The 25,504-nt window shown below is 38.0% G+C and overlaps 1 protein-coding gene across 2 annotated transcripts in view; it reads right to left on the bottom strand.

Annotated features, from left to right (window-relative positions):
• Window positions 1-25,480, bottom strand: part of pam (peptidylglycine alpha-amidating monooxygenase) — a 62,855-nt gene extending 37,375 nt beyond the window's left edge. For both annotated transcript variants that reach the window (XM_087790454.1, XM_087790455.1), the window contains exons 1-12: window positions 25,392-25,480; window positions 15,256-15,328; window positions 13,298-13,414; window positions 9,565-9,679; window positions 7,821-7,878; window positions 7,481-7,568; window positions 6,219-6,310; window positions 6,064-6,147; window positions 2,546-2,594; window positions 2,395-2,462; window positions 2,229-2,309; window positions 2,096-2,172 (exon numbers count right to left, since the gene is read on the bottom strand). In XM_087790454.1, coding sequence (XP_087646580.1) covers window positions 2,096-2,172; window positions 2,229-2,309; window positions 2,395-2,462; window positions 2,546-2,594; window positions 6,064-6,147; window positions 6,219-6,310; window positions 7,481-7,568; window positions 7,821-7,878; window positions 9,565-9,679; window positions 13,298-13,392 — 807 coding nt within the window. In that variant the 5' untranslated portion in view covers window positions 13,393-13,414; window positions 15,256-15,328; window positions 25,392-25,480. The remainder of the gene's footprint in view (window positions 1-2,095; window positions 2,173-2,228; window positions 2,310-2,394; window positions 2,463-2,545; window positions 2,595-6,063; window positions 6,148-6,218; window positions 6,311-7,480; window positions 7,569-7,820; window positions 7,879-9,564; window positions 9,680-13,297; window positions 13,415-15,255; window positions 15,329-25,391) is intronic.
• Window positions 25,481-25,504: the final 24 nt, after the last annotated feature.

Consider the following 25,504-nt stretch of genomic DNA (forward strand, 5'->3'; position numbering starts at 1 on the left):
TGTTGGATTATAGTTGAAAATTGTTTGATTACAGTTGAAAATTGTTTGATTATCGTTGAAAATTGTTTGATTATAGTTGAAAATTGTTGGATTATAGTTGAAAATTGTTTGATTATAGTTGAAAATTGTTTGATTATAGTTTAAATTGTTTGATTATAGTTGAAAATTGTTTGATTATAGTTTAAATTGTTTGATTAGTTTAAATTGTTTGATTATAGTTGAAAATTGTTTGATTATAGTTGAAAATTGTTGGATTATAGTTGAAAATTGTTTGATTATAGTTTAAATTGTTGGATTATAGTTGAAAATTGTTTGATTACAGTTGAAAATTGTTTGATTATCGTTGAAAATTGTTTGATTATAGTTGAAAATTGTTTGATTATAGTTGAAAATTGTTTGATTATAGTTGAAAATTGTTTGATTATAGTTTAAATTGTTGGATTATAGTTGAAAATTGTTTGATTATAGTTTAAATTGTTGGATTATAGTTGAAAATTGTTTGATTACAGTTGAAAATTGTTTGATTATCGTTGAAAATTGTTTGATTATAGTTGAAAATTGTTGGATTATAGTTGAAAATTGTTTGATTATAGTTGAAAATTGTTTGATTATAGTTTAAATTGTTTGATTAGTTTAAATTGTTTGATTATAGTTGAAAATTGTTTGATTATAGTTGAAAATTGTTGGATTATAGTTGAAAATTGTTTGATTATAGTTTAAATTGTTGGATTATAGTTGAAAATTGTTTGATTACAGTTGAAAATTGTTTGATTATCGTTGAAAATTGTTTGATTATAGTTGAAAATTGTTTGATTATAGTTGAAAATTGTTTGATTATAGTTGAAAATTGTTTGATTATAGTTTAAATTGTTGGATTATAGTTGAAAATTGTTTGATTATAGTTTAAATTGTTGGATTATAGTTGAAAATTGTTTGATTACAGTTGAAAATTGTTTGATTATCGTTGAAAATTGTTTGATTATAGTTGAAAATTGTTGGATTATAGTTGAAAATTGTTTGATTATAGTTGAAAATTGTTTGATTATAGTTGAAAATTGTTTGATTATAGTTGAAAATTGTTTGATTACAGTTGAAAATTGTTTGATTATAGTTGAAAATTGTTTGATTATAGTTGAAAATTGTTTGATTATAGTTGAAAATTGTTTGATTAGTTTAAATTGTTTGATTATAGTTGAAAATTGTTTGATTATAGTTGAAAATTGTTTGATTATAGTTTAAATTGTTTGATTATAGTTGAAAATTGTTTGATTATAGTTTAAATTGTTTGATTAGTTTAAATTGTTTGATTATAGTTTAAATTGTTTGATTATAGTTGAAAATTGTTTGATTATAGTTTAAATTGTTTGATTAGTTTAAATTGTTTGATTATAGTTGAAAATTGTTGGATTATAGTTGAAAATTGTTTGATTATAGTTTAAATTGTTGGATTATAGTTGAAAATTGTTTGATTACAGTTGAAAATTGTTTGATTATCGTTGAAAATTGTTTGATTATAGTTGAAAATTGTTTGATTATAGTTGAAAATTGTTGGATTATAGTTGAAAATTGTTGGATTATAGTTGAAAATTGTTTGATTATAGTTGAAAATTGTTGGATTATAGTTGAAAATTGTTTGATTATAGTTGAAAATTGTTTGATTATAGTTGAAAATTGTTTGATTATAGTTGAAAATTGTTTGATTATAGTTGAAAATTGTTGGATTATAGTTGAAAATTGTTTGATTATAGTTGAAAATTGTTTGATTATAGTTGAAAATTGTTTGATTATAGTTGAAAATTGTTTGATTATAGTTGAAAATTGTTTGATTATAGTTGAAAATTGTTAAAATTTGTAAAAAAAAAAACAACTGGAATTCTTTCTTATCTACTGTAGCTTAAATTAAATGTTTTCCATTAGAAAAACTGTAATAAATCAATATGAATATAAATATTATTAAATATATAAACATTATTCTGTCGAAGTACTCTGATGTACTACTGTCATTTTCTTACCACGCGAACACATTTTTGTGTTCCATAGATTCTAAAATGTTCGACTGAACACTTTCGGCTCAGCTGTCAATCAACCCTCGTACCTGTGGCAGCTGAGGAGACTGTCGGCCAATCAGAGTCCACCTCCCGTCACGTATCCTGTAGCCGCTCACCACTTTACCTGTTGAGACGCCGCGGTTACAGAGGCGTGTCCTGAGCGTCGTCATGGTGACTCACCCAGCCGGTGTGTGTGCGTGCGGAAGGCGAAGGGGTAGATGGGAAACGACGAGTAGTCGCACGAGATGTCGGCGTTCGTCACTGACGGCGAGAGAGTCGGTGAGTGACTGCAGTGTTGTTGCCGTGGCAACCAGAGGAGACAGACAAGATGGCGACCGTGACCCACCTCTGTTCCCCGGCAGGATGACCGTGTCCATGGTCATCAGCAGGTAGATGCCGGCGATGAACGGCTGCCTGCGGATCAGAGCACCTGTCAATCATGTTGGATCAAAGCACCTGTCAATCATGTTGGACGCGTGTCGACGGACGAGACTCACGGTTTGGTCGTCATGGTGAGAGTGAGACCCGAGCAGTCGGCGTGTTGATCTGTGGCGAGACGGTTGAACTTTAGATATCATTTAACGGTCGATCTATACATAATCATTATTATTTATTATTAATAATAATTATAATTAAATATCATTTAATGGTAACAGTCGATCTTTACATAATCATTATTATTTATTATTAATAATAATTATAATTAAATATCATTTAACGGTCGATCTATACATAATCATTATTATTTATTATTAATAATAATTATAATTAAATATCATTTAACGGTCGATCTATACATAATCATTATTATTTATTATTAATAATAATTATAATTAAATATCATTTAACAGTAACAGTCGATCTATATATAATCATTATTATTTATTGTTAATAATAATTATAATTAAATATCATTTAACAGTAACAGTCGATCTATACATAATCATTATTATTTATTATTAATAATAATAATAATAATTAAATATAATTTAATGGTAACAGTCGATGAATACATAATCATTATTATTTATTATTAATAATAATTATAATTAAATATCATTTTACAGTAACAGTCGATCTATATATAATCATTATTATTTATTATTAATAATAATAATAATAATTAAATATCATTTAATGGTAACAGTCGATCTATACATAATCATTATTATTAATAATAATTATAATTAAATATCATTTAACAGTAACAGTCGATCTATACATAATCATTATTATTTATTATTAATAATAATAATAATAATTAAATATCATTTAATGGTAACAGTCGATCTATACATAATCATTATTATTTATTATTAATAATAATAATAATAATAATAATTAAATATCATTTAATGGTAACAGTCGATCTATACATAATCATTATTATTTATTATTAATAATAATTATAATTAAATATCATTTAACAGTAACAGTCGATCTATACATAATCATTATTATTTATTATTAATAATAATAATAATAATTAAATATCATTTAATGGTAACAGTCGATGAATACATAATCATTATTATTTATTATTAATAATAATAATAATTAAATATAATTTAATGGTAACAGTCGATCTATACATAATCATTATTATTTATTTTTAATAATAATAATAATTAAATATCATTTAATGGTAACAGTCGATCTATACATAATCATTATTATTTATTATTAATAGTTATAATTAAATATCATTTAATGGTAACAGTCGATCAATACATAATCATTATTATTTATTACTAATAATAATAATAATAATTAAATATCATTTAATGGTAACAGTCGATCTATACATAATCATTATTATTTATTATTAATAATAATTATAATTAAATATCATTTAACAGTAACAGTCGATCTTTACATAATCATTATTATTTATTATTAATAATAATTATAATTAAATATCATTTAATGGTAACAGTCGATCTATACATAATCATTATTATTTATTATTAATAATAATTATAATTAAATATCATTTAATGGTAACAGTCGATCTATACATAATCATTATTATTTATTATTAATAATAATTATAATTAAATATCATTTAACAGTAACAGTCGATCTATACATAATCATTATTATTTATTATTAATAATAATTATAATTAAATATCATTTAATGGTAACAGTGGATCTATACATAATCATTATTATTTATTATTAATAATAATTATAATTAAATATAATTTAATGGTAACAGTGGATCTATACATAATCAATATTATTTATTATTAATAATAATTATAATTAAATATCATTTAATGGTAACAGTCGATCTATACTTAATCAATATTATTTATATTAATAATAATTATAATTAAATATCATTTAACGGTAACAGTCGATCTATACATAATCATTATTATTTATTATTAATAATAATTAAAATTAAATATCATTTAACAGTAACAGTTGATCTATACATAATCATTATTATTTATTATTAATAATAATTAAAATTAAATATCATTTAATGGTAACAGTTGATCTATACATAATCATTATTATTTATTATTAATAATAATTATAATTAAATATCATTTAATGGTAACAGTCGATCTATACATAATCATTATTATTTATTATTAATAATAGTTATAATTAGATATCATTTAATGGTAACAGTCGATCTATACATAATCATTATTATTTATTATTAATAATAATAATTATAATTAAATATCATTTAATGGTAACAGTCGATCTATATATAATCATTATTATTTATTATTAATAATAATAATTATAATTAAATATCATTTAACGGTAACAGTCGATCTATACATAATCATTATTATTTATTATTAATAATAATTAAAATTAAATATCATTTAACAGTAACAGTTGATCTATACATAATCATTATTATTTATTATTAATAATAATAATTATAATTAAATATCATTTAATGGTAACAGTCGATCTATACATAATCATTATTATTTATTATTAATAATAATAATTATAATTAAATATCATTTAACGGTAACAGTCGATCTATACATAATCATTATTATTTATTATTAATAATAGTTATAATTAAATATCATTTAATGGTAACAGTCGATCTATACATAATCATTATTATTTATTATTAATAATAATAATTATAATTAAATATCATTTAATGGTAACAGTCGATCTATATATAATCATTATTATTTATTATTAATAATAATAATTATAATTAAATATCATTTAATGTAACAGTCGATCTATATATAATCATTTATATTATTGTTCTCTCCTCTGAACACGCTCACGTCCCCATAATAATAAATAATAATAATAACAATACATCATAATTATTATTATTCTATAAATACTACATAATAATTATTGTTCTCACCTTTGAAGGCACTCGCGTCTCCATAATAAGAATAAATAATAATAATTAATATTATTAATAATACATAATATCTATGAATATTATTATTATTAATATTAATACATAATAATTATGGTTCTCACCTCTGAAGGCGCTCATGTCTCCATAATAAGAATAATTAATATTATTAATAATAATACATAATAACTATTAATATTATTCATATTATTATTAATAATAACAAATAATAATGATGGTTCTCACCTCTGAAGGCGCTCATGTCTCCATAATAAGAATAAATAATATTATTAATAATAATACATAATAACTATTAATATTATTCATATTATTATTAATAATAACAAATAATAATGATGGTTCTCACCTCTGAAGGCGCTCATGTCTCCATAATAAGAATAAATAAGAATGATTAATATTAATAATAATAATACATAACTATTAATATTATGATGCATTATTATTATTAATAATAATAATACATAATAGTAATCGTTCTCACCTCTGAAGGCGCTCATGTCTCCATAATAAGAATAATTAATATTAATAATACATAATAACTATGAATATTATGATGTATTATTATTAATAATAATAATATTAATAACAAATAATAATAATAATAGTAAATAATAATTATGGTTCTCACCTCTGAAGGCGCTCACATCCCCATAATGCACCTGCAGCACGAAGAAGGTGGTCCCAGAGGTCCGGCCCACTTTAAAACCCACGTCTGCAAGAACCAGAACCAGAACCTGTCAAGCTTCAGGGGGCCGCGGTTGTCGTGGCAACAGACGGACGCACCTTTAGGGAGTTTGGTGGGGGGGGCGTTGCGAGCCCAGGCGTACATGATGGAGGCGTCGTCTCTGCAGGTGCCGTGAGCCGTCCCACAATCCCTTGCAAGCACAGAACACACTGATCAACACACCTTCCAGCAGCCAATCAGATCACAGCTGTCAATCAATCCATCACCTGAGGCGTCACATACCTCTGCCAAGGAGCTTCTGTCACATGATCACTTGTTATAGATATTAGTACTATGTATATTTTAATTTATATATTTTAATAAATATATATATTAAAATATATACATTTTAATATATATATTTTAATAAATATATTCAATTAAATACTTCAGTTGTTTTTTATTATTATTTATTTATTCTCCCTTTCATCTGTGTGACCTTTGACCTTCAACTGGTGTGTGGAACATCATTTCCTCTTTCTTTCCTCCTTATTTTATCTTCCCTTTTCCCCCCCTTTGGTTTCTTCCTTCCCTATTTTCCTCAATCTTCCTGTTCTTTTGCTCCTTCTTTCCTTGATTCCCTCCTTCTCTCCTAACTTCCCCACGGTCTCTCCTTCATTTCTCTGTACTCTCTTTCTTTTTCTATCGTTTCTCTTTCTTTCTTTCTTTCTTCCCCACGGTCTCTCCTTCATTTCTCCTTACTCCCTTTCTTTTTCTATCGTCTCTCTTTCTTTCTTTCTTTCCCACGGTCTCTCCTTCATTTCTCCTTACTCCCTTTCTTTTTCTATCGTCTTTCTTTCTTGCTTTCTTTCTTTCTTTCTTCACCTCTGTCTCTCCTTCATTTCTCCGTACTCTCTTTTTCTATCGTCTCGCTTCCTTTCTTTCCTTCATTCTCTCCCTTTTTACTCCTTTCTTTCTTCTCTTCTGTCCCTCATTCCTTCTCACTCGTCAGCAGACGATCAGAGAAAATCCACGTAGATGTTTGAAGACCATCAAACTAAATGTTCATTCAAGGTTCAAAGCCTAGAAGAAGAAAATCAAATGGTTATCGATTCATTCGACAGCTGACGAGCTTGATTGACGAGCTTGATTGACAGCTGAACAAATGAACCGACAAAAGATGTTCAACGAGAAACTTTGATTATGAGTCACTGGAACCTTTTGTTGATCAAACCTTCAGCACTCGTTTCATATTCCATCCATCAAACCACGTTTTCCTGCTTCGACAAACAAGCGACAGAACCAGGAGATTGATTGATTGATTGATTGATTGATTGATTGATTGATTGATTGATTGACAGGAGCAGCGACGCAAACTCACCAGGAGCCGCTCGTGGAGAACGGGTTCTTGCAGCCGAACAGCAGCATGTGATGCACAGTCTTCATGCTGGCCTGAGGAACGAAGTCCACTGAGGAGACAAGTGTGTGTCCGTTTGAGAGAGTGTGTGTTCATGAACACGTGCTCGTTCAAGAGTGTGTGTTCATGAACACGTGCTCGTTCAAGAGTGTGTGTTCATCAACACGTGCTCGTTCAAGAGTGTGTGTTCATCAACACGTGCTCGTTCAAGAGTGTGTGTTCATGAACTCGGGCACGTTCAAGAGTGTGTGTTCATGAACTCGGGCACGTTTAAGAGTGTGTGTTCACTGCAGCGTCCACTCACCGATGTAAGAGTCCCTAGTGGTCGGCACAGGATACGACACGCACAGGTACGTGTCCGACTGCAGGAGAAGAAGAAGGTTCAACTCTTTTGGTCAATATAATAATAACAATAATAATAATAATCATAATAATAATAATAATAATAATAATTCTAGTCAATGTGATAATAATAATAATACTAGTCAATATGATAATAATAATAATAATAATTCTAGTCAATATAATAATAATAATAATAAAAATAATAATTCTAGTCAATTTGACTTTTAACTTTTACTCAAATGTTCTTGTTTTTCAAGTATTTAAAACATTCTATAGAATAATTTAAGCACATGGTTAAAACATTGAATCATTTCAAAATGAATACATTTTTTAAACATCAGGTTTGACTTTAATTACAATAATTTGAAGATAAAATGTTTAAATTCAATATACAAATGGTAAATAAGAAGATCTGTCCTTTTAAAATTGTATTTAAAAGATTATGAATTAAAATTATTGAATTAACAACATTTATCTTAGAATAACAAACTATATGTGTAAAAAAAAAATCATTACATTAGAAAATATTCCGCTTTTTAAAATTAAATAAAAATAAATACATTTTTTGAATTTAATTATTATTTTTAAATAAATACTGTGACTACTACTGTGAACTAAAAAAAAAAAGAAGTATTTGAAGACTCTGAGGCACTGATTAACTTCTATGTTGCTACAATGATGTGGATCTGATGCATCAGATCCAGGTTCAGGTCTGGATCTGATGCATCAGGTCCAGGTTCAGTTCTGGATCTGATGCATCAGGTCCAGGTTCAGGTCTGGATCTGATGCAGCAGGTCCAGGTTCAGGTCTGGATCTGATGCAGCAGGTCCAGGTTCAGTTCTGGATCTGATGCATCAGGTCCAGGTTCAGGTCTGGATCTGATGCAGCAGGTCCAGGTTCAGTTCTGGGTCTGATGCATCAGGTCCAGGTTCAGTTCTGGATCTGATGCATCGGGTCCAGGTTCAGGTCTGGATCTGATGCAGCAGGTCCAGGTTCAGGTCTGGATCTGATGCAGCAGGTCCAGGTTCAGGTCTGGATCTGATGCATCAGGTGCAGGTTCAGGTCTGGATCTGATGCATCAGGTCCAGGTTCAGGTCTGGATCTGATGCATCAGGTCCAGGTTCAGTTCTGGGTCTGATGCATCAGGTCCAGGTTCAGTTCTGGATCTGATGCATCGGGTCCAGGTTCAGGTCTGGATCTGATGCATCAGGTCCAGGTTCAGGTCTGGATTTGATGCATTGGGTCCAGGTTCAAGTCTGGATCTGATTCATCAGGTCCAGGTTCAGGTCTGGATCTGATGCATCGGGTCCAGGTTCAGGTCTGGATCTGATTCATCAGGTCCAGGTTCAGGTCTGGATCTGATGCATCGGGTCCAGGTTCAGGTCTGGATCTGATGCATTGGGTCCAGGTTAAGGTCTGGATCTGATGCATCAGGTCCAGGTTCAGGTTTGGATCTGATGCATCAGGTCCAGGTTCAGGTCTGGATCTGATGCATCGGGTCCAGGTTCAGGTTTGGATCTGATGCATCAGGTCCAGGATCAGTTCTGGATCTGATGCATCGGGTCCAGGTTCAGGTTTGGATCTGATGCATCGGGTCAAGGTTCAGGTTTGGATCTGATGTATCAGGTCCAGGTTCAGGTCTGGATCTGATGTATCAGGTCCAGGTTCAGGTCTGGATCTGATGTATCAGGTCCGTCACTCACCGCTGCAGGAACGACTCCAGGCATCCGAACGTCCACAGAGAAGTCGGACGCGTTGCCGACGTCCTGCTGCTTCTTCCTGGAGGAACATGATCCGGGTTCTGACGCTTCCTGAGACCTGAGGGGCAAACAAACAATGTCTTACTTCCTGTCCTGGACGATGAGTCGTCTCTTCTCCCTGAACAACAAGGAGGTCTTCACAGAACAATTCATGTTCACTCACATGTTTGCTGATGACATCCAGCTGTTGATCAGCTGATCAGAGGCTGAACTTAGTCAAGTGTTGCTAGAAATCAAACAATGAGTGAAAACACTTTGAAGCTAAATGTGGACAAAAGTCAAACTCTGGTGATTGTTGATGATAAAGTTCAGGGTTGAGTCAGTACTTGAGTGACTTATGTCAGTCAAACTGAGGAACCTGGTGTTTGATGAATGTTTCTAGTTCAACTCTGAACAAAACTGACTCAAACTGTTAAAGTGAGAAAAAAACTTAAATGATGTCACAACATGATCTTAAAATGTGTTTGTGTCTTTGCTCCTAAGCTTTGGAACCATCTCTGTGTTTGATGATCTACTGACTCCTTCAAGAAACATCTGTGTTTGATGATCTACTGACTCCTTCAAGAAACATCTGTGTTTGATGATCTACTGACTCCTTCAAGAAACATCTGTGTTTGATGATCTACTGACTCCTTCAAGAAACATCTGTGTTTGATGATCTACTGACTCCTTTAAGAAACATCTGTGTTTGATGATCTACTGACTCCTTTAAGAAACATCTGTGTTTGATGATCTACTGACTCCTTCAAGAAACATCTGTGTTTGATGATCTACTGACTCCTTTAAGAAACATCTGTGTTTGATGATCTACTGACTCCTTTAAGAAACATCTGTGTTTGATGATCTACTGACTCCTTCAAGAAACATCTGTGTTTGATGATCTACTGACTCCTTCAAGAAACATCTGTGTTTGATGATCTACTGACTCCTTCAAGAAACATCTGTGTTTGATGATCTACTGACTCCTTTAAGAAACATCTGTGTTTGATGATCTACTGACTCCTTCAAGAAACATCTGTGTTTGATGATCTACTGACTCCTTTAAGAAACATCTGTGTTTGATGATCTACTGACTCCTTTAAGAAACATCTGTGTTTGATGATCTACTGACTCCTTCAAGAAACATCTGTGTTTGATGATCTACTGACTCCTTCAAGAAACATCTGTGTTTGATGATCTACTGACTCCTTTAAGAAACATCTGTGTTTGATGATCTACTGACTCCTTCAAGAAACATCTGTGTTTGATGATCTACTGACTCCTTTAAGAAACATCTGTGTTTGATGATCTACTGACTCCTTCAAGAAACATCTGTGTTTGATGATCTACTGACTCCTTCAAGAAACATCTGTGTTTGATGATCTACTGACTCCTTCAAGAAACATGTGTGTTTGATGATCTACTGACTCCTTCAAGAAACATCTGTGTTTGATGATCTACTGACTCCTTCAAGAAACATCTGTGTTTGATGATCTACTGACTCCTTCAAGAAACATCTGTGTTTGATGATCTACTGACTCCTTCAAGAAACATCTGTGTTTGATGACCTACTGACTCCTTCAAGAAACATCTGTGTTTGATGATCTACTGACTCCTTCAAGAAACATCTGTGTTTGATGATCTACTGACTCCTTCAAGAAACATCTGTGTTTGATGATCTACTGACTCCTTCAAGAAACATCTGTGTTTGATGATCTACTGACTCCTTCAAGAAACATCTGTGTTTGATGATCTACTGACTCCTTCAAGAAACATCTGTGTTTGATGATCTACTGACTCCTTCAAGAAACATCTGTGTTTGATGATCTACTGACTCCTTCAAGAAACATCTCTGTGTTTGATGATCTACTGACTCCTTCAAGAAACATCTGTGTTTGATGATCTACTGACTCCTTCAAGAAACATCTGTGTTTGATGACCTACTGACTCCTTCAAGAAACATGTGTGTTTGATGATCTACTGACTCCTTCAAGAAACATGTGTGTTTGATGATCTACTGACTCCTTCAAGAAACATCTGTGTTTGATGATCTACTGACTCCTTCAAGAAACATCTGTGTTTGATGATCTACTGACTCCTTCAAGAAACATCTGTGTTTGATGATCTACTGACTCCTTCAAGAAACATCTGTGTTTGATGATCTACTGACTCCTTCAAGAAACATCTGTGTTTGATGATCTACTGACTCCTTCAAGAAACATGTGTGTTTGATGATCTACTGACTCCTTCAAGAAACATGTGTGTTTGATGATCTACTGACTCCTTTAAGAAACATGTGTGTTTGATGATCTACTGACTCCTTCAAGAAACATCTGTGTTTGATGATCTACTGACTCCTTCAAGAAACATCTGTGTTTGATGATCTACTGACTCCTTCAAGAAACAACTCAAGATACTTTTATTTGTTATTTGCAATCTTTTCTTCTTCTCCAGCAGCTGCTCTACTCCGAGTCTCTCCTGGATGACGCTGCTTCTAACCCATCATCTGGGTCTCAGTCAGGACTTCACAGACATCCAACCTTCTCTGAGAAACTCCTCCAGCGACTCCTTCTCTGTCCACATCTCATTGACGTCAGCTGATCCCGGGTCTGCCCCGGGGCCTCCTCAGCATTGAAAAAAAGGCCATGAGAAATACATTCTGGTCCCAGTGAGTTCTGCCCTTTGGCTCAGCTCTTTCTTCAGCAGGACGGACAAGACTCCCCTCACTCTAGAGCCAAACACCCTTTCACTCTGGACAGAGACTGAAGGATGATGATCATCTTCATCATCATCATCATCTTCTTAATCATCATCGTCATCATCTTCATCTTCATCATCTTAATCTTAATCATCATCATCATCTTCTTCATCATAATCTTAATCTTCATCATCATCAACTTAATCTTAATCATCATCATCTTCATCATCGTCTTAATCTTAATCGTCATCATCTTCATCTTCATCATCTTCATCATCATCATCTTCATCTTCATCTTCATCATCTTCATCATCATCATCTTCATCTTCATCATCATCATCATCTTCATCATCTGGATCCACACCCTGAACCTTCACCACGAACAGACAAACCACTGACAGGTGTCATGAAGACTGAGGAAACCATCAGAGAGCGTCCAGACCACCAGACCAGTGTCTCCATGACAACGAAGATCAGCAAACCACCATCATCCCAGAGAGTGTCCACACGCACCGTCTCCATGACAACGAGCAAAATCAATCATGATAAAGGTCGTTTAGGAAAAGCATGATTTATGTATCAAGTATATCAGTGACATCAGAATTTATTAAACTATTTCTAATGTTAAAACGTTTTTTTTTTTCAGCTTTTGATTTTTTTCAAATTAAATTCCATCATTAAAATATTGTTTAATTTGTTTTTGTTTCTTTGGAACAATTGTTAAAATACAGTGAATATTTTCTAACTTAATCAATTAATACTTTTTTTTAACAGAGTTTGACATTTGAATTCAAATAATGATTTAATATAAGAATTAAAATAATTAAAAAATAAATGTACTTTATAATCTTTTTAATTCAAAATATAAATGTTTTTAAAATAGAGTCTCCAGACAAAACGAATGGAACACAAGGCTACTGATCAAACTCTCGGCCAATCACGTGACAACAGAAGATCAATAACCCGGTATTCCATTACATAACCTGAACAGCTTCTCACCTTTGAACCCTGAGCAGTGGCTCAGTGGTCTCAGCGACGCAGCCGAGCGAGAGGAAGACGAGCAGCAGCAGAAGAAGATCCACAGGAAGAGCCATGTTGACGAAGATCTCAGCGTCACTGCAGACACATGTGTGAGTCGGACCCTCGGGTGAGTCGGACCCTCGGGTGAGTCGGACCCTCGGGTGAGAGTCAGACCCTCGGGTGACCCTCGGGTGAGAGTCGGACCCTCGGGTGCGAGTCGGACCCTCGGGTGCGAGTCGGACCCTCGGGTGAGAGTCGGACCCTCGGGTGAGAGTCGGACCCTCGGGTGAGAGTCAGACCCTCGGGTGACCCTCGGGTGAGAGTCGGACCCTCGGGTGCGAGTCGGACCCTCGGGTGCGAGTCGGACCCTCGGGTGAGAGTCGGACCCTCGGGTGAGAGTCGGACCCTCGGGTGAGAGTCAGACCCTCGGGTGACCCTCGGGTGAGAGTCGGACCCTCGGGTGCGAGTCGGACCCTCGGGTGCGAGTCGGACCCTCGGGTGAGAGTCGGACCCTCGGGTGAGAGTCGGACCCTCGGGTGAGAGTCAGACCCTCGGGTGACCCTCGGGTGAGAGTCGGACCCTCGGGTGCGAGTCGGACCCTCGGGTGAGAGTCGGACCCTCGGGTGAGAGTCGGACCCTCGGGTGAGAGTCGGACCCTCGGGTGCGAGTCGGACCCTCGGGTGAGAGTCGGACCCTCGGGTGCGAGTCGGACCCTCGGGTGAGAGTCGGACCCTCGGGTGCGAGTCGGACCCTCGGGTGAGAGTCGGACCCTCGGGTGCGAGTCGGACCCTCGGGTGAGAGTCGGACCCTCGGGTGCGAGTCGGACCCTCGGGTGAGAGTCAGCCCTCGGGTGAGAGTCGGACCCTCGGGTGCGAGTCGGACCCTCGGGTGCGAGTCGGACCCTCGGGTGCGAGTCGGACCCTCGGGTGAGTCGGACCCTCGGGTGAGTCGGACCCTCGGGTGCGAGTCGGACCCTCGGGTGAGAGTCGGACCCTCGGGTGAGAGTCGGACCCTCGGGTGCGAGTCGGACCCTCGGGTGCGAGTCGGACCCTCGGGTGAGTCGGACCCTCGGGTGAGTCGGACCCTCGGGTGAGTCGGACCCTCGGGTGAGAGTCGGACCCTCGGGTGAGAGTCGGACCCTCGGGTGAGAGTCGGACCCTCGGGTGCGAGTCGGACCCTCGGGTGAGTCGGACCCTCGGGTGAGTCGGACCCTCGGGTGAGTCGGACCCTCGGGTGAGAGTCGGACCCTCGGGTGAGAGTCGGACCCTCGGGTGCGAGTCGGACCCTCGGGTGCGAGTCGGACCCTCGGGTGAGTCGGACCCTCGGGTGAGTCGGACCCTCGGGTGAGAGTCGGACCCTCGGGTGAGTCGGACCCTCGGGTGAGTCGGACCCTCGGGTGAGAGTCGGTCCCTCGGGTGAGAGTCGGTCCCTCGGGTGCGAGTCGGACCCTCGGGTGCGAGTCGGACCCTCGGGTGAGAGTCGGACCCTCGGGTGAGAGTCGGACCCTCGGGTGAGTCGGACCCTCGGGTGAGTCGGACCCTCGGGTGAGTCGGACCCTCGGGTGAGAGTCAGACCCTCGGATGACCCTCGGGTGAGTCGGACCCTCGGGTGAGAGTCAGACCCTCGGATGACCCTCGGGTGAGTCGGACCCTCGGGTGAGTCGGACCCTCGGGTGCGAGTCGGACCCTCGGGTGAGTCGGACCCTCGGGTGAGTCGGACCCTCGGGTGAGTCGGACCCTCGGGTGAGAGTCGGACCCTCGGGTGAGAGTCGGACCCTCGGGTGAGAGTCGGACCCTCGGGTGAGTCGGACCCTCGGGTGAGAGTCGGACCCTCGGGTGCGAGTCGGACCCTCGGGTGCGAGTCGGACCCTCGGGTGAGTCGGACCCTCGGGTGAGTCGGACCCTCGGGTGAGAGTCGGACCTTCGAGCGACGCTCACCTGTTCGCTGGTGACGAGGGGGGAGTCAGAGGGGGAGGATCATCTGTCACTCATCTGTCACTCGTCCGTCATGCTTCCTCCCAGAAGACGAGGTGATGCACGAGGGTTGAAGAGCAGGAAACAAACAAAAGGAGAGTTTGAAATAAACTGTTCACTTTAAACTGAAAACATTAAACTGTTCCAAACATCTTCTGATGGATTTATTTCCAACTGTATATATATATATATATATATATATTTGTAAATACAAAGAAGAAAATAGAAATAAAACGAACATTTAACAAAAAACTTTCCATCTGTTTTTAACATTTACAGGTTCGTAACAAATTGCCAAATATTTCTACACAGATATCCTGATAAATATATTTATATGTTATGTTATATATACAGTGGGGCAAAAAAAGTATTTATTCAGCCACCGATTGTGCAAGTTCTCCCACTTAAAATGATGACAGAGTCTGTAATTTTCATCATAGGTTCACTTCAACTGTGAGACAGAATGTGAAAAAAAACACCAGGAATCCACATTCCACAGGATTTTTAAAGAGAGAAAATAAGTATTTGGTCGCTTCAAACAAGGAAGATCTCTGGCTCTCACAGACCTGTCACTTCTTCTTTAAGAAGCTCTTCTGTCCTCCACTCCTTACCTGTATTAATGGCACCTGTTTGAAGTGGTTACCTGTATAAAAGACACCTGTCCACAGCCTCAAACAGTCACACTCCAAACCCCACTATGACCAAAGAGCTGTGGAAGGACAGGAAAAGAAGTGTAGACCTGCACCAGACTGGGAAGAGTGAGTCTACAACAGGCCAGCAGCTCTGTGTGGAAAAATCAACTGTGGGAGCAATTATCAGAAAATGGAAGACATACAAGACCACTGATCATCTCCCTCGATCTGGGGCTCCACGCAAGATCTCATCCCGTGGGGTCAAAATGATCATGAGAACGGTGAGCAAAAATCCCAGAACCCCACGGGGGGACCTGGTGAATGACCTGCAGAGAGCTGGGACCAAAGTAACGAAGGTTACCATCAGTAACTACAACAACAGGGAATCAAATCCTGCAGACGTGTCCTCCTGCTGAAGCCAGTGCATGTCCAGGTCTGAAGTCTGCCAGAGGACACATGGATGATACAGCAGAGGATTGGGAGAAGGTCATGTGGTCAGATGAAACCAAAGTAGAACTTTTTGGTATAAACTCAACTGGTCGTGTTTGGAGGATGAAGAATACTGAGTTGCATCCCAAGAACACCAGACCTACTGTGAAGCATGGGGTGGAAACATCATGCTTTGGGGCTGTTTTTCTGCTAAGGGGACAAGACGACTGATCCGTGTTCAGGAAAGAATGAATGTATCGTGAGATTTTGAGCCAAAACCTCCTTCCATCAGTGAGAGCTTTGAAGATGAAACGTGGGTCTTCCAGCATGACAATGATCCCAAACACATCGCCCGGGCAACGAAGGAGTGGCTCCGTAAGAAGCATTTGAAAGTCCTGGAGTGGCCTAGCCAGTCTCCAGACCTCAACCCCATAGAAAATCTGTGGAGGGAGTTGAAAATACGTGTTGCTCGGCGACAAAACATCACTGCTCTCGAGAAGATCTGCATGGAGGAATGGACCAAAATACCAGCTACTGTGTGTGCAAACGACAAACATTCACACGACAAACATTCACACGACAAACATTCACACGACAAACAAACATGACAAACATGAACACGACAAACACGAACACGACAAACACGAACACGACAAACACGAACACGACAAACATTCACACGACAAACAAACACGACAAACATGAACACGACAAACATGAACACGACAAACACGAACATGACAAACACGAACACGACAAACACGAACACGACAAACATTCACACGACAAACATTCACACGACAAACATTCACACGACAAACATTCACACGACAAACATTCACACGACAAACATTCACACGACAAACATGAACACGACAAACACGAACACGACAAACACGAACACGACAAACATTCACACGACAAACATTCACACGACAAACATTCACACGACAAACACGAACACGACAAACATGAACACGACAAACATTCACACGACAAACATGAACACGACAAACATGAACACGACAAACATTCACACGACAAACATTCACACGACAAACATTCACACGACAAACATTCACACGACAAACATGAACACGACAAACATGAACACGACAAACATGAACACGGCAAACATGAACACGGCAAACATTCACACGGCAAACATTCACACGGCAAACACGAACACGACAAACAAACATGACAAACATTCACACGACAAACACGAACACGACAAACACGAACACGACAAACACGAACGCGACAAACACGAACGCGACAAACACGAACACGACAAACATGAACACGACAAACACGAACACGACAAACACGAACACGACAAACACGAACACGACAAACACGAACACGACAAACACGAACACGACAAACACGAACGCGACAAACACGAACGCGACAAACACGAACGCGACAAACACGAACACGACAAACACGAACACGACAAACACGAACACGACAAACACGAACACGACAAACATTCACACGACAAACAAACATTCACACGACAAACATTCACACGACAAACATTCACACGACAAACATGAACACGACAAACATTCACGACGTCAAACACTGACAAGACTATCGATCGTCACCATGGAAACACAGGCTAATGGAGGCAAGTGTCCACAACAAATGAATGTTACGTGAGAATAATGGAGTCGAGGATCTGGAGAAGGTTCGTGTCGAAGCTCTTCACGTCATCTCGGAGTTGACTCAGCGATAAACGGCAGAGATCAGCAAATAAAAGCTTGAGAGCAACAATAAAGTCAGAGCAGATGGTGTGATATGATCTATTGATCTATTGATCTGTTGATCAATAGATCTGTAAACAAATCACGTCAAACACACAGACAAGTAACTAATAAACCTATTTACGATCTAACTTTACAGTCTTTCATTTTCTGTGTTTTCTTCTCACAAATGTATTCGTTCATTTACAATTTTCTTCTTTTCTTCTTCCCTTCTTAATATTCAGACCCTCAATAGAGTCTGTCCCAGCTACCCCGGGCGAGAGTCGACATTTTATTTTCCATCATAGTAATTTTATAGTTTATATTTGGATCGAGTATGTAGACAATGAAATAATCATATACAGCAGCAGTAATTACGCGCTCCGCTGGTAAAGGAAAAATGATGACTGAGGACGAGAGGATACAGTGAGTCCAGCAGCTTTTAAAGCTGATGTTTGGACATATTTTGCTTTGAAAACAAATGAAAGTAGTTACTACTTCATCAAGAGTCATGTGGTCTGTAAATACTACAACACCAGAGTCAAACATTCACACGACAAACATTCACACGACAAACATTCACACGACAAACACGAACACGACAAACATGAACACGACAAACATTCACACGACAAACATGAACACGACAAACATGAACACGACAAACATTCACACGACAAACATTCACACGACAAACATTCACACGACAAACATTCACACGACAAACATGAACACGACAAACATGAACACGACAAACATGAACACGGCAAACATGAACACGGCAAACATTCACACGGCAAACATTCACACGGCAAACACGAACACGACAAACAAACATGACAAACATTCACACGACAAACACGAACACGACAAACACGAACACGACAAACACGAACGCGACAAACACGAACGCGACAAACACGAACACGACAAACATGAACACGACAAACACGAACACGACAAACACGAACACGACAAACACGAACACGACAAACACGAACACGACAAACACGAACGCGACAAACACGAACGCGACAAACACGAACGCGACAAACACGAACGCGACAAACACGAACACGACAAACACGAACACGACAAACACGAACACGACAAACACGAACACGACAAACACGAACACGACAAACACGAACACGACAAACACGAACACGACAAACACGAACACGACAAACACGAACACGACAAACACGAACACGACAAACACGAACACGACAAACATGAACACGACAAACATGAACACGACAAACACGAACACGACAAACACGAACACGACAAACACGAACACGACAAACACGAACACGACAAACACGAACACGACAAACATGAACACGACAAACACGAACACGACAAACACGAACACGACAAACACGAACACGACAAACACGAACACGACAAACACGAACACGACAAACATTCACACGACAAACATTCACACGACAAACATTCACACGACAAACAAACATTCACACGACAAACATTCACACGACAAACATTCACACGACAAACATTCACACGACAAACAAACATTCACACGACAAACATGAACACGACAAACATGAACACGACAAACATTCACGACGTCAAACACTGACAAGACTATCGATCGTCACCATGGAAACACAGGCTAATGGAGGCAAGTGTCCACAACAAATGAATGTTACGTGAGAATAATGGAGTCGAGGATCTGGAGAAGGTTCGTGTCGAAGCTCTTCACGTCATCTCGGAGTTGACTCAGCGATAAACGGCAGAGATCAGCAAATAAAAGCTTGAGAGCAACAATAAAGTCAGAGCAGATGGTGTGATATGATCTATTGATCTATTGATCTGTTGATCAATAGATCTGTAAACAAATCACGTCAAACACACAGACAAGTAACTAATAAACCTATTTACGATCTAACTTTACAGTCTTTCATTTTCTGTGTTTTCTTCTCACAAATGTATTCGTTCATTTACAATTTTCTTCTTTTCTTCTTCCCTTCTTAATATTCAGACCCTCAATAGAGTCTGTCCCAGCTACCCCGGGCGAGAGTCGACATTTTATTTTCCATCATAGTAATTTTATAGTTTATATTTGGATCGAGTATGTAGACAATGAAATAATCATATACAGCAGCAGTAATTACGCGCTCCGCTGGTAAAGGAAAAATGATGACTGAGGACGAGAGGATACAGTGAGTCCAGCAGCTTTTAAAGCTGATGTTTGGACATATTTTGCTTTGAAAACAAATGAAAGTAGTTACTACTTCATCAAGAGTCATGTGGTCTGTAAATACTACAACACCAGAGTCAAGTACTGGACAATACTACACATATATACTTGTTACTACACTATCACAACACCAGAGTCAAGCACTGGACAATACTAAACATATATACTTGTTACTACACTATCACAACACCAGAGTCAAGTACTCAACAATACTACACACTTGTTACTACACTATCACAACACCAGAGTCAAGCACTGGACAATACTACACATATATACTTGTTACTACACTATCACAACACCAGAGTCAAGTACTCAACAATACTACACACTTGTTACTACACTATCACAACACCAGAGTCAAGTACTGGACAATACTACACATATATACTTGTTACTACACTATCACAACACCAGAGTCAAGTACTCAACAATACTACACACTTGTTACTACACTATCACAACACCAGATTCAAGTACTGGACAATACTACACATAAATACTTGTAACTACACTATCACAACACCAGAGTCAAGTACTGGACAATACTACACATATATACTTGTAACTACACTATCACAACACCAGAGTCAAGTACTGGACAATACTACACATATATCCTTGTTACTACACTATCACTGTATATTGTATCATGATACGCATCAACACACTCTTGACAACACACACCAGTGTATACTGATCAAATAACATTAGACACAATCAATCAATGAACAAAACCCACTATTTAATGTATAAAAACTATAAAGAACACTGAACACCAGTGAGCGTTCACTTGTGTGTAACAGTGTGTAACAGGATGTTGTGTGTGGATATAAATAACCACAAATCTCTGACCCTCCAGTAATCTGCATCACAATAGAGGATCACGTGACCCTCAAATGAGATGAAGCTCCGTGATCCAGATCAAAGTCACACAAGCTTTTATACGATGATATTGATACATGTGTCGACGTTCTTTATCTTCACCAGATCAAGCTCAGATATGATGATATTGATACATGTGTCGACATTCTTTATCTTCACCAGATCAAGCTCAGATATGATGATATTGATACATGTGTCGACATTCTTTATCTACACCAGATCAAGCTCAGATATGATGATATTGATACATGTGTTGACGTTCTTTATCTTCACCAGATCAAGCTCAGATATGATGATATTGATACGTGTGTTGACGTTCTTTATCTTCACCAGATCAAGCTCAGATATGATGATATTGATACATGTGTTGACGTTCTTTATCTTCACCAGATCAAGCTCAGATATGATGATATTGATACGTGTGTTGACGTTCTTTATCTTCACCAGATCAAGCTCAGATATGATGATATTGATACATGTGTCGACGTTCTTTATCTTCACCAGATCAAGCTCAGATATGATGATATTGATACATGTGTCGACGTTCTTTATCTTCACCAGATCAAGCTCAGATATGATGATCTTGATACATGTGTTGACGTTCTTTATCTTCACCAGATCAAGCTCAGATATGATGATATTGATACATGTGTTGACGTTCTTTATCTTCACCAGATCAAGCTTTTATATGATGATATTGATACACATGTGTTGACGTTCTTTATCTTCACCAGATCAAGCTCAGATATGATGATATTGATACATGTGTCGACATTCTTTATCTACACCAGATCAAGCTTTTATATGATGATATTGATACACATGTGTTGACGTTCTTTATCTTCACCAGATCAAGCTCAGATATGATGATATTGATATGTGTGTCGAAATTCTTCATCTTCACCAGATCAAGCTCAGATATGATGATATTGATACGTGTGTTGACGTTCTTTATCTTCACCAGATCAGGCTCAGATATGATGATATTGATACATGTGTTGACGTTCTTTATCTTCACCAGATCAAGCTCAGATATGATGATATTGATACACATGTGTTGACGTTCTTTATCTTCACCAGATCAAGCTCAGATATGATGATATTGATACATGTGTCGACATTCTTTATCTACACCAGATCAAGCTTTTATATGATGATATTGATACACATGTGTTGACGTTCTTTATCTTCACCAGATCAAGCTCAGATATGATGATATTGATATGTGTGTCGAAATTCTTCATCTTCACCAGATCAAGCTCAGATATGATGATATTGATACGTGTGTTGACGTTCTTTATCTTCACCAGATCAAGCTTTTATACGATGATCTTGATACATGTGTTGACGTTCTTTATCTTCACCAGATCAAGCTTTTATATGATGATATTGATACACATGTGTCGACATTCTTTATCTTCACCAGATCAAGCTTTTATATGATGATATTGATACACATGTGTTGACGTTCTTTATCTTCACCAGATCAAGCTCAGATATGATGATATTGATACACGTGTTGACATTCTTTATCTTCACCAGATCAAGCTTTTATATGATGATATTGATACACATGTGTTGACGTTCTTTATCTTCACCAGATCAAGCTCAGATATGATGATATTGATACATGTGTCGACATTCTTTATCTTCACCAGATCAAGCTCAGGCAGGATTGTTGCGTCACACACGTCTAGTCACTGACCATGAAAACCTGCCTCTGATCTTATGAAACATGATGGTTTGACATGGATCACTTTGATTGACAGCTGGACAAACACACAAACACACTCGGTTTCCCAACAAAAAAGTCGAGGATTAAAAGTTGAATGTTTTAATGACTGATGCAACAATAGAGCAACTCAAGGATGAAATAGTTGATCAGACTCAGTGTGTTTTCAAACACTTTTTACTTTATATACAGAACTATCTTTATTCTATTAAATTCTGATGTTGGACTCTATTGTATCATCAGTGTATGTGTGTTAAAGTGTGTATGTGTGTGTTAAAGTGTGTATGTGCGTGTGCGTTAAATTGTGTATTTGTGTGTTAAAGTGTGTATGTGTGTGTGTGTGTGTGTTGTTGTGATGTGTGAATCTATTGTATCATCAGTGTGTGTGTGTGTTGTTGTGATGTGTGACTCTATTGTATCATCAGTGTGTGTGTGTGTTGTTGTGATGTGTGACTCTATTGTATCATCAGTGTGTGTGTGTTGTTGTGATGTGCGACTCTATTGTATCATCAGTGTGTGTGTGTTGTTGTGATGTGCGACTCTATTGTATCATCAGTGTGTGTGTGTGTTGTTGTGATGTGCGACTCTATTGTATCATCAGTGTGTGTGTGTGTGTTGTTGTGATGTGTGACTCTATTGTATCATCAGTGTGTGTGTGTGTTGTTGTGATGTGTGACTCTATTGTATCATCAGTGTGTGTGTGTGTGTTGTTGTGATGTGTGACTCTATTGTATCATCAGTGTGTGTGTGTGTTGTTGTGATGTGTGACTCTATTGTATCATCAGTGTGTGTGTGTTGTTGTGATGTGTGACTCTATTGTATCATCAGTGTGTGTGTGTGTTGTTGTGATGTGTGACTCTATTGTATCATCAGTGTGTGTGTGTGTGTTGTTGTGATGTGTGACTCTATTGTATCATCAGTGTGTGTGTGTGTGTTGTTGTGATGTGTGACTCTATTGTATCATCAGTGTGTGTGTGTTGTTGTTGTGATGTGTGACTCTATTGTATCATCAGTGTGTGTGTGTGTGTTGTTGTGATGTGTGACTCTATTGTATCATCAGTGTGTGTGTGTGTTGTTGTGATGTGTGACTCTATTGTATCATCAGTGTGTGTGTGTGTGTTGTTGTGATGTGTGACTCTATTGTATCATCAGTGTGTGTGTGTGTGTTGTTGTGATGTGTGACTCTATTGTATCATCAGTGTGTGTGTGTTGTTGTTGTTGTGATGTGTGACTCTATTGTATCATCAGTGTGTGTTTGTACTAAACTCTTTTCATTGAAATATTAGAAAATTATCTTAAGCTTTTCTGGAGATTAAATCTTGTTGACCATAACCACACCCACTCTGCTGTGATTGGTCAAGCATGGAGATTTGTCAATGCGCGTCATCAATGGTCTCCACCTCCAAGGGACTCGTTGTATAAACAAAGCGTGATTACAGCTGGAGGAGCAGTGAAGCCATTATTACGTCATCATGGACTCTCGTAACCTCTCGTTCGTCCAGATTTCAGAGCAACTTTATAAAGTAATACGTTTAAAACATGGTCATGATGAGAAGTTACTGCGTCTTGAAGAACATTCACTACATGTAGTTTAATCAACATGTGTTTCCTAAATAAAGGTGTCACCAGGTTGGTTGAGATTATTGAATACTTTTCACACGATGGAAGTTGTTTTATTGTGTAGTTGGTTTTATTAAAGTGTAACAATCCTGACTGTACTTGTGTCCTAACATGTGTGTGTGTGTGTGTGTGTGTGTGTGTGTGTGTGTGTGTGTGTGTGTGTGTGTGTGTGTGTGTGTGTGTGTGTGTGTGTGTGTGTGTGTGTGTGTGTGTGTGTGTGATGACACACAGAAGATGGTGTAAATATGTCGACACTTGTCTGAGCCGGTGTTAGAACCGCGGATCAGACTCGGATCACAAGGATCTCTCGGTACCGACTGGTGGGTCTTTGACTCGCCGGTGACTCATCCGTGAGCGTCAGGTGGAGGAGGAGGACTGACGTCACAGAGAGGAGAAGATCAGGAAACTATGGAAACAAGGCTGCGTCCAATCGAGCCTCGCATCACGTTTGTGGTCCCTTGAGACCCGAGACCAGATCCAGCATCTGCTGGTCCTTCTGAGACCCGAGACCAGATCCAGCATCTGCTGGTCCTTCTGCGAGAACATTCACGTGGATCTCCTGATGATCAAGTGTTTGCAACCAAAACATGTTTTTTTCCCAGTGAAGTCCAACAGAACCATGAACCTGATCATCTCGTCATCAGTGGATCTAACGTGAAGATCCGCTTTGATCGTGTGACGTCAGCGAACGTAGCTTTCTGACTGATCACGTCACGTTTAATCAGCTTAAATCAGGACTAATGAGGAACTGGGTTCGTTCCCTCGGTGGAAGAACCAGCCCCGCGGAGAAGAAAGTTCGGTACCGAGCCGGAAACACGTACCTGGGTCAGCAGCTGCTCCTCAGTCTGTCCGCGTCTTGATGCAACAACTTCTGTTTTTTATCAGCGCGACCGCACTTCCGACCTCACCGCCGCCCTTTCAAAGTAAAGGCTCG

The sequence above is a fragment of the Callionymus lyra genome, chromosome 5, assembly GCF_982586985.1.
Source record: "Callionymus lyra chromosome 5, fCalLyr1.hap1.1, whole genome shotgun sequence".
Lineage (NCBI taxonomy): Eukaryota > Metazoa > Chordata > Actinopteri > Syngnathiformes > Callionymidae > Callionymus > Callionymus lyra.